At 36.5% G+C, this 16,816-nt stretch overlaps 1 protein-coding gene across 1 annotated transcript in view; it reads right to left on the reverse strand.

Moving 5' to 3' along the window:
- Positions 1-15,974, reverse strand: part of RXFP2 (relaxin family peptide receptor 2) — a gene marked incomplete at its 5' end in the record, with an annotated part of 63,683 nt that extends 47,709 nt beyond the window's left edge. Inside the window, 2 exons of the mRNA XM_084878575.1 lie at positions 153-299; positions 15,932-15,974. Of these exons, the coding sequence (XP_084734701.1) occupies positions 153-299; positions 15,932-15,974 (190 nt within the window). The remainder of the gene's footprint in view (positions 1-152; positions 300-15,931) is intronic.
- Positions 15,975-16,816: the final 842 nt, after the last annotated feature.

Genomic DNA, 16,816 nt, shown 5'->3' on the forward strand with positions numbered 1-16,816 from the left:
ATAAATTGGGGAGAATTATTTGTGTTACAAAGGGCTTCCCTATAGAATAACAAACCATATTTTCTACTTCATTATAATTATTATCTGATTCACCCACAGTTTGGAGGTTCACAAAATGGGGTACACATATGGAGCTGAGTGGGAGTCCTCACCACAGTTTTCCTCATCAGCACCATTCCCACAATCGTTCACACCATCACAATGAAAAGCACGTGGCAAGCACTTGGTCAAATTCCCACAGGGAAAATATCCTTTTTGGCACAAAGGAGTGATTACACTATCTTCAGTCAGTGCAAAATCTGTGTGAAAGAGAAGACACAAATCTTATGTAATAGCAAGAAAACATTAATATGCCCTAACTCTTTTCATGTTGTCCCATTTAATTTTCACAAAACCCTATGAGTTGAGTTTGTCTGATGCTATTCATAATACACAATTTCTATGAATAATTGCAATCAGACCTAACATCAGCTACACCAAGAATGAAATCAAGGTTTTTTCTTAAGTTACTTTGGGAAGTCTAAATAAGCAATACCGAAGCAATTGTCCTACTTTTGTAGAAAATCAAAGGCTTGTTCATTCCTAGAAACAAAAAGGCTAGACTGTGAGCTCACAGGATCAAATTGCTGGATTTATTTACTCATTAATCTTTTATAAGATGGATTTGAAGTGACTTGTAATAAAAAATACATATTCAAAGGACGGTGTAAGAATAAATTAGAAATATAGAAACACATTTGAATAAAGAGATAATGGGAAATAACAATATCTCTTTGAGTTCACTATTTGCTAGGTGGTTGGCACAGTGGTTTATCTAAGTTATTCTTGAGATAAATATATGTATGTTTGAGGGGTAAATACTGTCATTCATCTGGGAAGTCACAAAGGACAGATTTGAGTCATCCCCCTGTCTCCACAGGCCCATCTTAATCACTGTGCTATGAGAATATCAATTGAACAAGGAACCTACATTTCAAGAAGCATAAGTACCCAAAGAGGATGAACTGAAAATTATCTTTTGGACAGGGAACATAAGAGAAGACGAATGAACGTTGAGCAACTGCTACATTAAATGAAGGATCCCAGAAAAGGAAACACAGCATTTACAGAGTTACTATTTCTGGCCATATGATGACCAAGAAATTCCAGAAACTTAGATGTAAGAGACATTCTTGTAATTTTGAAAGAGTACTTTTCCAGGAAGTAAAGAGATGTATTCTTTGTAGATATTCTAGTAGAATGTTGGAAGTCATGTATTTTTAAAAAGGAGTGCAGCATGAAACTTCACAGAAATTGATTTAGATGAGTGTAGACTCAGGCATGGCTGCAGTTCAGTATGACTAATGGGAAGGAGAGAGGGGTGTTGGCAAAGTGTCCCTAGCCACAACACTGAAGGTTGGCATTGTGGCCAGGAATTTCCTTGGATTGGTGTGACAATGTTTTTAATATGATAGAAGGACAGAGAACAAACCTTTGTGGAGCATCATCTTTGTGCTGGGTGTTTCCTAATTATTTCACTTAATAACAACTCTGTGTGATTGGTGTTAATATCTTTATGTAAGGATGAAGAAATGGAGACTGAAAACATGAAAACACGTCGACTCTTAGGAAAATGCTCTTGTGAGAACTGGGCCCTAAGACATGCTGCTTGTAGCAAGGTGTTCTCCCACCACCGTTGTTGGCAAACTGAGGCTCATGAGCCACATGTGGCTCTTTGGCCCCTTGAGTGTGGCTCTTCCACAAAATACCATGACCTGGGCGAGTCTATTTTGAAGAAGTGAAGTTAGAAGAAGTTTAAGTTTAAAAAATTTGGCTCTCAAAAAAATTTCAATCGTTGTGCTGCTGATATTTGGATCTGTTGACTAATGAGTTTGCTGACCACTGTCCCAGCAGAATGATCACAAGTTTTCCTAAAGTATGTGAAGCCTACTGGACCTTATTGTTTAAGAAATAATGCCTTTGTTTTAGGGCAGGAATTTGATTTTCAGTAATAAAACTATGTGTGAGTTACAAGTTAATGTTAACCTTTTAGTGATTTCGTTAGATAATGAGTGGACTATTGGATTACTTGAATTTTAGTCCTCTAGGCATCAAAGGCATAGAAGAGGAGAATCTGGCCCTCTTTTGGGAGTGGCCAGATGTAACAGTGCACACTCTCCCCAGAAGCTATGGGTCTTCCCCGAGTGGAGAGTATGGTTCTCAAATGCTTTCCTGAAGGCTCTGGACTTTTGTTCTTACAAAAGAAAAATCTATTTTCTCCACTATTGCTACAGTGGTGGATGAATGATTTACTATCAGCAAATAGGCCTACGACCAGTCAAATCTGACTATTTTAGGAAAACTTGTTCTGCGTCGGGGTTGGCTTGGAAGTTGCTTCCCACGGGGACATGTATACTGAATCATGGATTTTTTAATTTCTTAACTTCTTTCTTATAAAGATTTCTGTAGAAAGCAGATTTATGAAAACTAGTAGTCCTCCTATGTTTGGAATGTGTGTGAATGAGGGTCAATATATTTTAGTGTAGCAGCTTTGACATTTTTTAAGATACTAATTCATAGTTAGAAATAAATTTTGTATCACATACAAATTTACACATGGACTGTAAATAAAATTTCTTGAAATATTAATTGTTTTTACTTTGTGGGATGTACTTTGTGGGATGTACTCTATCTTATTCCCTTAAAAAGGAATTGCAAACTTCTAAATGGATCTTATGATCCATCCACATCCACTAATAGGATGTTACCCAATATTTATGATTTCACTCATATGTGAGGTATAAAACAGAATAAACAAAACAAATGCATGGAAACAGACAAAAATATGGTGGTTATCAGAAGGGCATAGGGAGAAGATGGAAGAGGATAAACAGTTCAAATATATGGTGAGAAAGGAGAGTAGACTTTGGGAACTGAACACATCATGCAATATACAGATGATGTATTATAGAATTGTACACTTGAAACATATATTCGTATTAACGAATTTCATCCCAATAAATTTAATAAAATTAAAATAAATAAAAATATTGATTGCAACGGAATGGTCTGAATGAGCCTTCTCTCAGCCACTTACTAGCTGTGTAAATTTGAGCAAGCTACTTAAGCTCTTTAATCTTGAGGGTTTTTTTTTAATTTAAAATAAAGTTGATGATACCTCCCCAAATGGGTGTGTTTTAGAGTGAGACAAGTTAATACTTGTAAAGTACTGAATAGTGCCTGGCCCATGGGGATCCCTCAGTTAATGTTGGCATACAGGCAAGTTCAACACAAGGTAAGAAATCAGGGCTTTAATAAGGAAACTCTAGTATGAAGTGTAAATTTGCTGTATCTTAGCATTGCATGACTTTTTTTAAAAAAATATATTTTATTGATTTTTTACAGAGAGGAAGGAAGAGAGATAGAGAGCTAGAAATGTCAATGAGAGAGAAACATCGACCGGCTGCCTCTTGCACACCCCCCACCGAGGAAGTGCCCACAACCAACGTACATGCCCTTGACCGGAATCGGACCCGGGACCTTTCAGTCTGCAGACCGACGCTCTACCACTGAGCCAAACCAGTTACAGCACATTGCATGATTTTTTACGTGACTTCTATGAAAGAAAAAATAGGGACTATCATAAAACTTCTTTAACTTCTTTACACTATTATATTTTTAAAAAACATGACATATGCAGTTTGTATCTTAGGCAGCCTCAAATTTCTTTTGAAAGCTAATGGGGGAGTTGTATTTGATAAATAAGCAAAAAAAAAAATGTCTCCATAACCTATAAAATACTAATATTTTATGAATGACCTGAATGATTAAATATTTTATTAAAGACAATTTTGAAGTAGAAAGCTGAGGTTAGGTAAGATATTTTGAAGGGTTTATATGTGCTTTCTTATAGGGTTACCATGGAAATAACCTGGAGTCCTTTGAAGGCTGGACCCAACTAAATATCTACTTCACAGATGCAGACTCCCTTAAAGGGAGACAAGCAATTGGCTGTCACAGACAGGAGGAATAGAGATTATTTTCTTCTCCCTAGAAAATATTGGGTCTCATGTAGCTAGTATGGGTGAGGGAAGAGGAGGGGAAGGGCTGACTATATGCAAACAGAAATGGTTGATTGTATTTCTCTTAATTCCCCTTCTTTCATCTGAAAATGTCTTCCTGAAAGCATCTCAAGGTATGAATTTTATGTGCTAGGAAAATAAAGAAATCCAATCTATTTCCTACTCACTGCTCTTTGTATCCTAAATCCCTCTTGCTCTATTTAGTGCCTGGTACTTACTCTATGCTCAGTAATGATTTTAATGAATAAGTGAATGAATAAATGAATGGGTTGGTTGGGAATAAACAAGAAATTGAAGAAAGCTCCTTTTAAGATGTAAATGTCCCAAAGTTGGAGCTCAGGGTCTAGGATCTCTGAGAGGAGCAGCAGCACCACTCAGAATAGCTCTGACATGACACCAAGGTGAATCCAGCTCATTTGCTGAGTCCACCTGCCAGAAGCATTCTTACTTTGGGGAAGGTTATTAGTGTCACTAAAAGCTGACCTTTGCAGGTAGATGATTTAATGTTTATTTGAAAGAAACTAGTAAAGTGTTCCTTAGAAGCTTTTATGTTGATTCCAACACGGGCCGGCAGGACTGGAGTGAGAGGGAGAGTGTGTGGACATGCGTGTGCGTGTGTGTGTGTGTGTGTGTGTGTGTGTGTGTGTGTGTGTTAGGGACTGTCTGATAATGTGTGCTCTCCTGAACAAGGAGAGGCTGCTACCTCCACAGCCTCTCCCCGGGCATGGCTCTGGCTTGAAGACTGCCATCTTGAAGAGTTTATAAGGTCCTCTTTTGGAGGAAGCTGCAGGGAGAAACATCACCTAGACACCCAGAGTTACCACAACCCATACTCACTGCAGCCTGGGCCCAAACCCACGTGCACCCTGCCCCGGGCCAAGCACCTGCCAAGGACACAAACCAGGACTATGCGCCTAAGTAGACACTGGTGGGACCTCTTCAAGATTGCCACTGACATGGCAGGGCTATCACCCCTGCTGTACACTTACTCACCACCACTGCTACTGTGCTGCCACCTCTGCCCTAGCCCAACTGCTCGTATCCACTGCCAGAGCTCAGGGGAAGAACTGCACTGAAGGCCAGGGAGATAGATACAGCCTTCCCCATCCTGGACCTGCTAGAACCGAAGACCTGAGGAGACTGAAGAGACTCACACTGTGGGTGAGATGGGAGTGCCTGGGACTGATTCCTAAATCAATCCAAAAACAAATGATCTCTTGTCTGAGAAATAAAATTAAGTATAGTTATAGGAAAAAAAAACAACAAAAAAAGAAGCTTTTATGTTAAGGTGAGGGGAGAGAAATTGTCCCATCAGTCGTTTTTAAACTTAGAAATCTTATGCTTTTCTGCTTTTGTTTGGTCCTCCCTGCCCTGACAGGTTGTGTGGTGTTATCAACCCAAATGTGTAGGATTCAGATTCAATTACAAACCCATATTTCCTCCTCCTCCTCCTCATTTCAAAGACTCCTGCCTTGACTGAATTTCTCTAAGCCCCTCTTTCTGTCATGTTCTTCTGAAACAAAGTGACCACCCCAGGATCTTACTCCAGGATTTACTGCAGAAAGGATCACCCCATCTCCCTCCTCAGATGGCTGCCTGATGTTTGAACAGTAAGATTTGGGGAAATGATGTCTAATTTTGTGGTACAGAGTATAGACCTAATATATGTTGATTTAAATTAGGAAGGAAATCGAATTTCAAATTGTCAATATCACCCTCACAAGGGATGGATTTCAGCTCCATGTTCCCCTTGATTGGGTGTTGTTACCTAGGTTACAAACTAAATGCCATGGTTCTTTTGATGGGTTCTAAAGTATATATAAAGGCACAATAAAGTCTTCTCTTCCAAAAAGATTTCTTGTATGATAAGTAAACTGATTAACTTCATCTTTAGAGATGTGTTCTTTTAGATTAAAATCTTTTTAAATACCTCTCTTGTTCTGCATGAGTTTGAGAAACTGTCTTCTTCCTAAAATCTTGCTGGGCACAGTGAGCTCAGAGAATGAATGCTCTGGAGGATGAAGGAAGGATAACTTAGAAAGGGTGAAGCCTAATGGAACTCTGGCACAGAAAATGTAGAGAGGAGAGAAGGTGGTACTTTTTTCCCTTTGTTTCCCTCTCTCTCCTAATTCCTCTCTGCTTCATTAACTGATCTGTCTCAAGAGACTTTCCCTGGCTATTCTTCTTGATTGTAGTTCTTGCAAATTCTAGTCCCATTGACTTCCTAATTAACCTGCCTGCATGTGAACTGGGAGGGATGTACAAGTGTAGGCACCACTCATTGAGACTACTGGTGAAGAGCTGTGTAGGAGCCACACAGTTCCAGGCTGAGGCCCTGCACCCTTCTTTCGTGATGCATAAAGGATGAAGGTCACCTTTCCTGCTTGCAGAGAAGCCTTCGATTTGTATTCTATAGAATTCCATTTAATCTCATCTTCCCAGAATCTCTCTCTATTAATCATTTCCTTTATCTCCTATAGCTTCAAAATCCTTGTCCCTCCACTGATTTTTTTTTATTAACAGTAATCTTATTCAATCAGCTTCCATCTTCAAAACAAACAAACAAACAAGCAACCAATCAATCTAAATCCTGTATCCACACAAAAGCTAAAACATACTTCCCTTCAAAATTAAATTTATCAGAAAAAAAAATCATACAATTAAATGTCTCAGTTCCTCATCACCCTTTCTTTTTTTAAATTCACAACATTCATCCTTGGCCTTGCTGCGCCACTAAAATTCTTTAACTAGAGTCACTAATATTCTCTTTGTTACTAGATGCATAGGCATTTTAAAGTCTCTGTTTTACTTAATTCTTTGCAGCATTTGAATTAACCAGTCGCTAGGTTGAAACCAATTTGTTCCTTGGTTTTGTGAAATCTCACTGCTCTGGTTTACTTCCTCTTTCTCCATATTTTCTAAAGGTCCCTCTTCTGCTTAACTCTTTAGTGCACTGGTTTATTTTTCTCTGTCATTACCCTGAATGTAATCCATATACACTAGGTCAGAAGTTTCTTAGATCAATCAAATCAAGTAAATAATTTAGAGGGACCTGCAAAAAGTCACTAATATTTTAGACTATCAAATAAGAACATTATAAATTTTAAATTGCCATGTATTATAATAATGCTTCATTAGAAAAAAAAGAGTCTTTACTTTTTAAAAATTAGAGAGAGCATATCCACAGAAGAAAACACAATCCTTTGAAAGAATACAGTTATCTCTATGAAAAATTCACTTATTTATGTTCATGGGCTGGTGAAATTTTTCTTCTTGACAGCCTATGACCTAGAATACAGTGTTTGGAACTGTGCGAGAAAATCGGACCTGGCAATGTCACCAGAATTCCTTAGGGAGGTTGGTCCTCCATTCTGTAACTCACAAATATTTTCCCCCACTTTGTCACTTGTCTTTAACTTTGTTTATGACAAGGACTCCAGAGAGGAAACCATCAGACCCTTACTTTAAAATAACCATGCAAATTAAAAATAGGAGGTAATTTACTTTATTTAATTAACAATATTTATAAAACCATATATATATATATATCTCCAGCAACTGAAATGACGGAATAACCAGAATGGCTAATGGCTATGATATGCACTCTGGCAGCCAACTAGCCTGATTCAGCCCTGATCAGACCCTTTCTCCCAGCTGGCCCAGCCCCTGATCAGCCCCCAACACCCCAATCAGGGGCTGGCCAACCACTCATGGCCCCTCTTCCCCACCAGCCTGACCTAATGGCCCCAATTGGGGTAGGCCAGCCAGACCCCACCATAGTAGCATAGGCCTCTAGTAGCATATAATGCACTTGATGTGAATTTTTTAAGGCTTTCCCTTTGAGATAAGGAACAGAACAGCAATGCCACTATTATCGCACGTGTTCAACATTCTTCTTGGAGAACTTTGCAAACACAGTAAGGCAAGACAAGTTAATCAATGGTATAAATATTGGAAGAGAAGAAATCAAACTATAAATGTTCATGAATTATATGATTGTGACATAAAAATCCAAAATAATAAGCTTTGACCAGGGCTGGGGATTGAGCCTGTAACTGAGGTACACACCCCTTCAGTCCACAGGTCAACACTCTATGCACTGAGCCAAACCAGCTAGGGCTTATGTTGACATTTTTGCTTAAAGCTGTCTACCATTGGAGAAAGCTTCTTCTAAAATCCAGGTGGACTCCATGTAGGTTGGGGTAAGGTGACCCACGTTGGCTTATCATACTGTTTTCTCTATCTCTACAAGTAATTTTCTCATGCATTACTCTTTTCAAAACTCTTGCAATTCACACAAACAATGCATAAAGACCATAGCATCCACATAATTCTGTGCTCTTATGGAGGGCAGCTTATATCTCTTAGTAGATAACTTTTAGCTTTATTTATTGCAGTAAGAGTGTCATTTTTAAGTGGGAAACAGAAAACAGCTTCTGGTCAAGATGGCAGCCTAGGTAAATGTGGTACTTGCATCTTCCCACAATTAAATCACATTCCACTAAACTACAGAACCATCATTCAGAACTACCTGATATCTAGCTGAACAACAACAAAAAATCCTACAACTAAGGAAGAAGCCCATTGAGACTGGTAGGATAGGTGGAGACACAGCCCAGATGGTCCAAAAACTCATATGTGGTACATAAAAATCAGGAGGGATATCTCAGTTGTGGAGTTCCCCTGATGAGAAAGGGGTATCAGCCCCACACATCAAAACTCCAGAAAGAAAAAATAATGATGGAAAACTTCCCTAACTTGGGGAAGGAAATAAACATGAAATCCATGAAGTATAAAGTTCTAAACAAGATGAATCCAAAGAGGCACACACCAAAACACATCATAATTAAAATCTAAAAGACTAAAGACAAAGAGAGAATCTTTTTTTAACTTATTTTTAAAAAATATATATTTTATTGATTTTTTACAGAGAGGAAGAGAGCGACAGAGAGTTAGAAATATCAATGAGAGAGAATCATTGATCAGTTAACTCTTGCACACCTCTCGCTGGGTATGTGCCCACAACCAAGGTACATGCCCTGACTGGAACTGAACCTGGGACCTTTCAGTCTGCAGGCTGATGCTCTATCCACTGAGCCAAACCCGTTTTGGCAAGAGATAATCTTAAAAGCAGCAAGAAAAAAGCAGTTAGTTACCTACAAGTGAGCAGAGTTCAAAACACTGGTTATAATGATGCTTAATAAATTTAGGGGAAGAGTAGATGACCTGTCAGCTGATTTCTCAACAGATACATTTCAGGCCAGAAGGGATGGCAAGAAACATTCAAAGTGATGAAAATCAAGGACCTAACATCAAGATTGTTCTACCCAGAAAAGCTATCATTTAGAATTAGATAGATAAAGGGCTTCCCAGATAGCAAAAATCTAAAGAAGTTCACCACTAAACCGATATTACATAAAATTTAAATCGCCTTTTTTAAGAAGAAGAAGAAGAAGAAGAAGAAGAAGAAGAAGAAGAAGAAGAAGAAAAGATAAATAATATGAATAATAAAATGGCAATAGATACATACCTATCAATAATTTTAATAAAAATAAATAAATAAATGAACAAGCAGAACAGAAACACACTCATAGATACAGAGAAAATTTTAATGGATACCAGATGGGAGGGGAGGATGAGGACTTGGGTGGAAAAGGTGAAGTGATTAAGAAGTACAAATTGGTAGTTAACAGAATAATCATGGGAATAAAGTACAGCATAGGGGATATAATCAACAATATTCTCATAACTAATTATTGTGGCAGATGGGTACAAGATTAATTGAATAACACTTAATAAATTACATGTCTAATCATTTGGTTGTACACCTGAAACCAATATGTCAATTGTATTTAAAAAATTAAAATGATACCCGGATGGTGTGGTTCAATGGTAGAGCACCCATCTATGAACCAGGAGGTCACAGTTCAGTTCCTGGTCAGGCCACATGTGCAGGTTTTGGACTTGATCCCCAGTAGGGGGTGTGCAGGAGGCAGCCAATCTATCATTAATGTCTCATCATTAATATTTCTATCTCTCTCTCCCTTTCCATTCCTCTCTGAAATCAGTAAAAATATATTTAAAAAATGAAAAAAATATTTTTTTATAAAGAAAACAATCATAAAGAAATTGCTTTGGAATAAGGGAACAGAGTTTCTTAGTAACATTCAGCCTGTATTATTATTCTTTTCCTGTCTTTGAGCAAGTTTACATAAAGATTAACTTATCTCACCTTCTGACAGAATTTGAGGAGTTTGAAAGAACAATTTTGCAGTGGACTTCAAAGGCAGAATGAAAGAGGATCAATATTTTATTAACTTCTTGTATTTTGTGAATTTACATACAAGGAAGTTAAGAGTAGAAATATTTACAATAACAGGCATATTATGTTTGCCTATGTAGTTAGGAGAGAAAATCTCAGGTGAATAAGAAAGAGGCAGAAAAAGTGTGGGGAGAGAGAAAGAATCCTGAATTATCACTCTTATCTTGCTATAGGTAAATGACTAGTCCAGTGTCGACTGGCTGGACCATAATTGAACAAAATAGTGGACAATGAAAACCAGGTGGTAAATGAGAAAGAATATCTTGCTCCAAATCCAAGAGACTCTTATTCAGCCATGTGTCATAGGTTTACTAAATTTTTCTTATTTCTTTTATTTTATTTTATTATATTTTATTTATTTTTAACAGAGAGGAAGGGAGAGAGATAGAGAGCTAGAAACATCGATGAGAGAGAAACATCGGCCAGCTGCCTCTTGCACACCCCCTACCGGGGATGTGCCCGCAACCAATGTACATGCCCTTGACCGGAATCGAACCTGGGACCTTTCAGTCCGCAGACCGACGCTCTACCACTGAGCCAAACCGGCTTCGGCAATTTTTCTTATTTCTTAAGGAGGAAGTAGTAATTAATATCAAGTCTACTTTATAGTTAAGCTTGTATATTAATTATACTTTTAAATTATATTCTCTATCAAGTGGCTGTATACTGATTACTAGACAATGTAGCTTCAGCAATTTCCTTGCTAAATTAATATGTCTCTAAATTAAAAAAAAAAAAGAAAGTTTTCAGGTAGAATTAATGTGTTAAATAATCCAGGTGAACTTAATTAACAATCCAGGTACACATAAAGAGTTCAACAAGGAATTAGCATCTCTTATAGTAAAGAAGCCTACCTATACTCTACCAATACCAGTATCTGTAGTGGTGTGATCATGGGACAGGTTCATCAGGTCACCTGGGGTGCAGAATCCCACTGCTCACCTTGGGGGTTGAAGTCCTAGAATTTGTTTTTTTTAACATCACCACAGTGGTTCTCAGAAACTCAAGAATTGCACAAATGTGCTGGCTGAGGTTGAGAGGTTATTTGTTACACCGAAGGCCAAAGGCTGGTAAGGATCAGGGCTGTGACTTGAACATATGTCTGCTAGCCCCTAAATGGAACCTTCTTGCCACTCCACTGCCTCTCCTATTCTAACTCCTTATGCTTGCACAGCTCTTCACCCCACAGTTCCAGATCTCTGATGTGTGTGGTCTCTCACGTTCAGTCTCAGATCAAGTGAAGGCTGAAGAATAAAATCTACCTCCTTTTCTGAGCTTTTGGGTCAAGATGATCTATTGTGAGCAAATCCTAAATATGTTCCCCACAACATATCTGCTCCGTAGATACAGGAAAGATCGACATGTGTTTCCATTAAAACATCCAGCTCACAGATGGGAGAACTTTCCACAGAACACCAATACAGGAAAAGCCACTGTTGTGAGAGGAGCTAACCCATTTGTTGGCAGAAAGCTGTCAGTGGATAAGCATAGAGAGCTATTGGAGCTATTTGAGAAAGGGCCTGCACGCAGCCCCGCTGCAGAGGCTGGGACAGAAAGGAAGCCATGCGCAGGGAATTACCCTGACAGTGAGTGGGATGAAGGAGCTCTGCCTGACACCAAGACTGAGATTTGCCCATGGCCAGCAGGACTGTAGATTGGGCATGAGCTGTGGAACTGAATCACCACCGTGTAAAATCCCTGAGATGCTATCATAAACTAAAGGCTCAGATCTGAATAGACTTCGTTGAGGCAATTAAGAGATCGTTCACATAGAGACGTGTGGGAGAAAAATCCCTCCAACTTCATGAAAGTTTCCAGCGCTCTACTGAAGAGCTAATTGATCCTTGGGGAACCAGGATGACAGTGCTTTCAAAAGCAGTTAAAAATATGGATGGTTAAATTCTCAAAGAAGTAATAGAAGGAAGAGCATCATTAAGTAAGAATGGAAGCTTATAAAACCAGATCAACTTTAAATTCTGTTGAAATTATGGGAATGAAAAAAAATTAATCTTTATAGATTAAATTAAATAAACTGGAATTAGAGAAAGGATGAATTAGTTAAATATATCTTTTCCTTATCAAACATGTATTCTATTTACACAGAACTTTTCTGGGCAAAGTAAATAGCCATACAGAACTGGTGAGAAATGTTTACTGCAGGTTTAATATTTTTCTGTACATTCTGAATAACTGGAATTATAGGGCTGAGAAATGGGTGAATATGAATAAAGCACGGAAGAGAGAGTTACATTTTATTTTCAGATAATTGTACCTCCGACTCCACTATTATTTCTCCTGTAAAAGCAGATTCATTTTGTCTGATGAATGTTAGCTTCATGTTTAACAAATAAGGAAACCAAGCTGTTTTGGATTCTCAAATGTACGTATATGTATATGTAAGCCTAAAAACTCATTGCCTTTATCTATACTAATAAAAGGGTAATATGCTAATTAGGCAAGATAGACTGGACATCTTCTGGACCTCCTCCCAGATGTCTTTTCAGACAAAGCCACAGAGTTGCGAGGGCCAAGGAAAGGCCGGCAGCTGCGGCGGCTGTGAGGGCCAGCAGTGGCAGCAGCGCTGGGATGACAGGGGAGGGTGCCTTCTCCTGATGGGCTGAGGTGCCTCCCCTGAAGGGAGGCCAGATTGAGGTCTGAGGGAAGCAGGCCTAAGCAGTCAGTAGGACATCCCCTGAAGACTCACAGACTGTGAGAGGAGGCAGGCCGGGCTGAGGGAGCCCCCCTCCAGTGCACGAACTTTTGTGCACTGGGCCTCTAGTTATTATATAACTGTGCACACAAAAACTAGTCTTAGTTGAATTTTATTCAGGATGCAATTTTTTAGAATAAAAATATATTTCAATATCAGCTTATTTGAAAGCTGATATTGAAAAGTATCCCAATCAATTTTATCTCTAAAATTCAGGTGACAACCAATTTTGTCACTTCAAGGGAGAATCCTTAAACTCTTCTATTACATATGATCATATTTATTCACAATAAGATGAACAAAAGAATAAACATCGGTCACAAGATGTGGTTAGTTACTGCTTACTGGAGGACTTATCTTCATGGCTTTAACTTCTGAGTGTTTAGGGTGTCTCACAGCCAGCTCCATGCAGCCCTCAGAAAGGATACGTAGTTCATTTTCATTAGTGCTGCTGCTTCAGCCTCTCAGTGTGACTGGTTGGTGATATAACTTATTTTCACAGCTATCAGCAGCATGAATGCAATTGTGTGAAATTAAAATTTAGTTGGAAAACCTTTTCTCAAGTTCCGGAGTGGAGGTTTGAACTAGTCCATTAGGGGGCAGTCAAATACTGCTCACTTAATGCTGCTCAGGACTTCTTTGATGACTACATTTTTTCAAGGTTAGCAAATTATTTGAATAAGTAACAATTGGTAGTTACCAAGTAGCATTCTCCATACTTCGTGCTTTAATTCCCCATATAAGCCCATGTTTTTTATTTGTAATATTGTCCATAATTAGTTCACACCAAAAAGTTATTTTGGGTGGCAGCTTTAGACTGGTTAGCAAGCATACCCAATGCATAAATTGACAATAAAGTATATTTTAGAAAACGATATTTTATCTTTACTTATCGAATAGTGTCTATAGCTTAAGATAGTCGATATTGTTCATTCTTTAAGCACTCAAAGGTCATCATGGCCAGAAGGATGGGGGTGGTGGGAAATCATATAACTTCTACCTTTTCCTTTTGTTTAGATCTAACCTAAATATCTATCAGAAATATTTATTTAAATGTAGCTTATATAAATTTAAAATACTTTTATTTGTTTACTATAAGTAGTTTTACTGCTTTGTGTCCATACTTTTATTGTGAGAAAGTAAAAAGTTTTGCTAATTATATATCAAATTACTACTGTATTTATATAAAGAGGAGTGAGATATCAAAGCATTGATTAACATGCCTTGAAAATAAGTAATTTTAAATATAAAGGTTTAAATTAGCAATAAAAAGTAACGTAAAATAGAAAGTAAAATTTTCCAGGGGATTACAATTAATCAATACTTAACAGTTTGGTACTATGAATCTCAAATATGACATTTACTTAGATATTAAAAATATAATCTGTTTAAAATTTATTTTCCTTTTTTTAGTGTAAAGAACACAGTGTGATAGATCTTAAGACATTATCTTAGTAATAGATGTCTTCATCTCATAAAGACTTTTTCTTTTTCCTAAGCAAAATCAGTTAGTTACTTTACCAGAAGTAAAGGCAGCATTATAATAAACCTGGTTAACTATAGTTGCATTCCTGTACTTTAAAGAATTTTTTAAGGGCACAGATAACCTCTACAAAGTGTATTGAATTCAAGAAGCTACTTTTTAACTGTTTACTTATTTTTTAATTATAAAAAATTGAATATTATAAATGTGCATAGGACATGAACTTCTGAAGAAAGACCTTAATTCAAAGAAATAGACAGTTTTCTACATCTGTATTTTATACAAAATTAGTTTATAATTTTTTCTCCTTAGATAGCACAAGTTTTCATGGAAGAGAGATGAAACACAAAACAAAAATTGTGCTAAGTGTATTAAAATAATGCTTTAAAATAATTTGAAACAAAGTTTTAGTATTTCAAATTCAAGCTAAAACTTAAATATTTTATTAGTTGGAAGTTCTTAAATAATTTCTCATAAATACTGTATTTTATTTCAAGATTAATAATACTCTATTAAATTCATTTATTAAAATTGAATATTTTTAAAACCTAAAACAAATTTCTCGGAAAATAAAAATAATTTCAAATTCTAACTTATATTCTTTTTATAAAAAGTCTCAATGAAATTTTAAACTTAAATAGATTTTGGAATAGTAATAATAAATCCAGTATGCATTGAGTATGATGAATAGATTATGTATTTACTCATAGCAAAATAAGTTTATATATCTTTATTAAACCAGGTAAAGATTAAATGTTTTTTTTTCTCAGCTTTACTATAAAAATACCACTGAAAATTAGCAGTTAGGCTGAAATAAAAATGTTAAAAACAGAAAATTATCTAAAGGTGTACACTTTTGTATGTTTTTAATAATTTTATTTTAGATAGGTTTGCTCTTTGGGAAAGATAATGATTTTTTTATTTGTCTGTGACTTTGCAATTCTCAATGTAAGTACGTTTACAACAAAACATAGCAACTAACAATTACATAAATGTTATAAACACATTACAACAGGTTGAAAGTTTATAAGACAATTTTAATTTGTTATTCATTTGTTTTCACATATTAAAATTTTTCTCCATTATAATTGATATATTTAACGTTTCTTTTAAAATATATTATATCTGTAATTTTAATAATATAAAAGTCAAGTTTCCTGAAAATTTTCTTACACCTATAAATTGCTAGGATGAGACTTTAAGCAGATAGAGATAGTGACAATGAAAATGACAATGCAGACTGGAGGGTTGTTATCAAACACTGCAATGAATCTATTACAAATATGATAAAACTGGATAGAAATGTTATATTTTTTGGAATTGCACTCATGTAAGAGAGAAAACATCAGCCTTACCTTTGACATATATCAAAACGATGAAGTAAAGTAGAAGGAACATTGCAATCAATCTGCAGTTGAAGAAATGCTTTATACCAGAATAATAGGAATAGGTTCACAGCAATTGAGTTATTAGACGTGTCCTCCTTATACCTCCGAAGGAGTAACTTCGGTGCCTCCCAATGGGCTGAGCATGCTCACTTTACTGGCACAAGGGAAGACTGTTTTGTCACAGTGCAGCCTATCTTTATTTTTTTCATTTTAATTTAAATATTCAGTTGTATTCTTGGTCATTATTTCATAATAGTATGTACAGAGGGACATAGATAAGACTTTGCTCTTCTTAGATAAGAAACATTTTAGTTTTTAAAAATCACTTTAATTTTTCCTTCTTCAAGCATGTAGTTCAGTTTGCTCTTATTTGAATCCAAGCATAAACAGAGGTTTTGAAAATATGAAGGGATATAGATTTACAATGAATAGGTGACACCCTCTGTAAGCATATTTTCATGCAATAAGCAACTGACACAAAGCTACTCCTGGCAAATACACTTCTATTCAAATTCACTGAAATGTTTTAAAATGACACAGAAAGATAGTAAAAATTAAAATACATGGACTTGTGTTTAATAGTTTTTTTACTGTAAGACATTTCCACAGTATTATAAACTTGTTGAACTTTCTCTATAATCATATTCCTTTTTTAAAGTGGGAAACTTCATTCTGGGCTTTCAATTCTGTGTTGCACAGCTATTAGAAAACTTTCATCTTAATTTTAGTCCTGAAAGCAGCTTCTGAAACAGCATAGTGCAAGTTAAAGCACAGAAAGGGACTTGTGGTTGTAGGATTCAGTCAGTCCTAGTTATCATAAAAACTTCTATAAAAGGACACTGTAGAATTTCA

The sequence above is a fragment of the Pipistrellus hanaki genome (genome assembly GCF_964339955.1).
Source record: "Pipistrellus hanaki genome assembly, chromosome: 3".
Taxonomy (NCBI): Eukaryota; Metazoa; Chordata; class Mammalia; order Chiroptera; family Vespertilionidae; genus Pipistrellus; species Pipistrellus hanaki.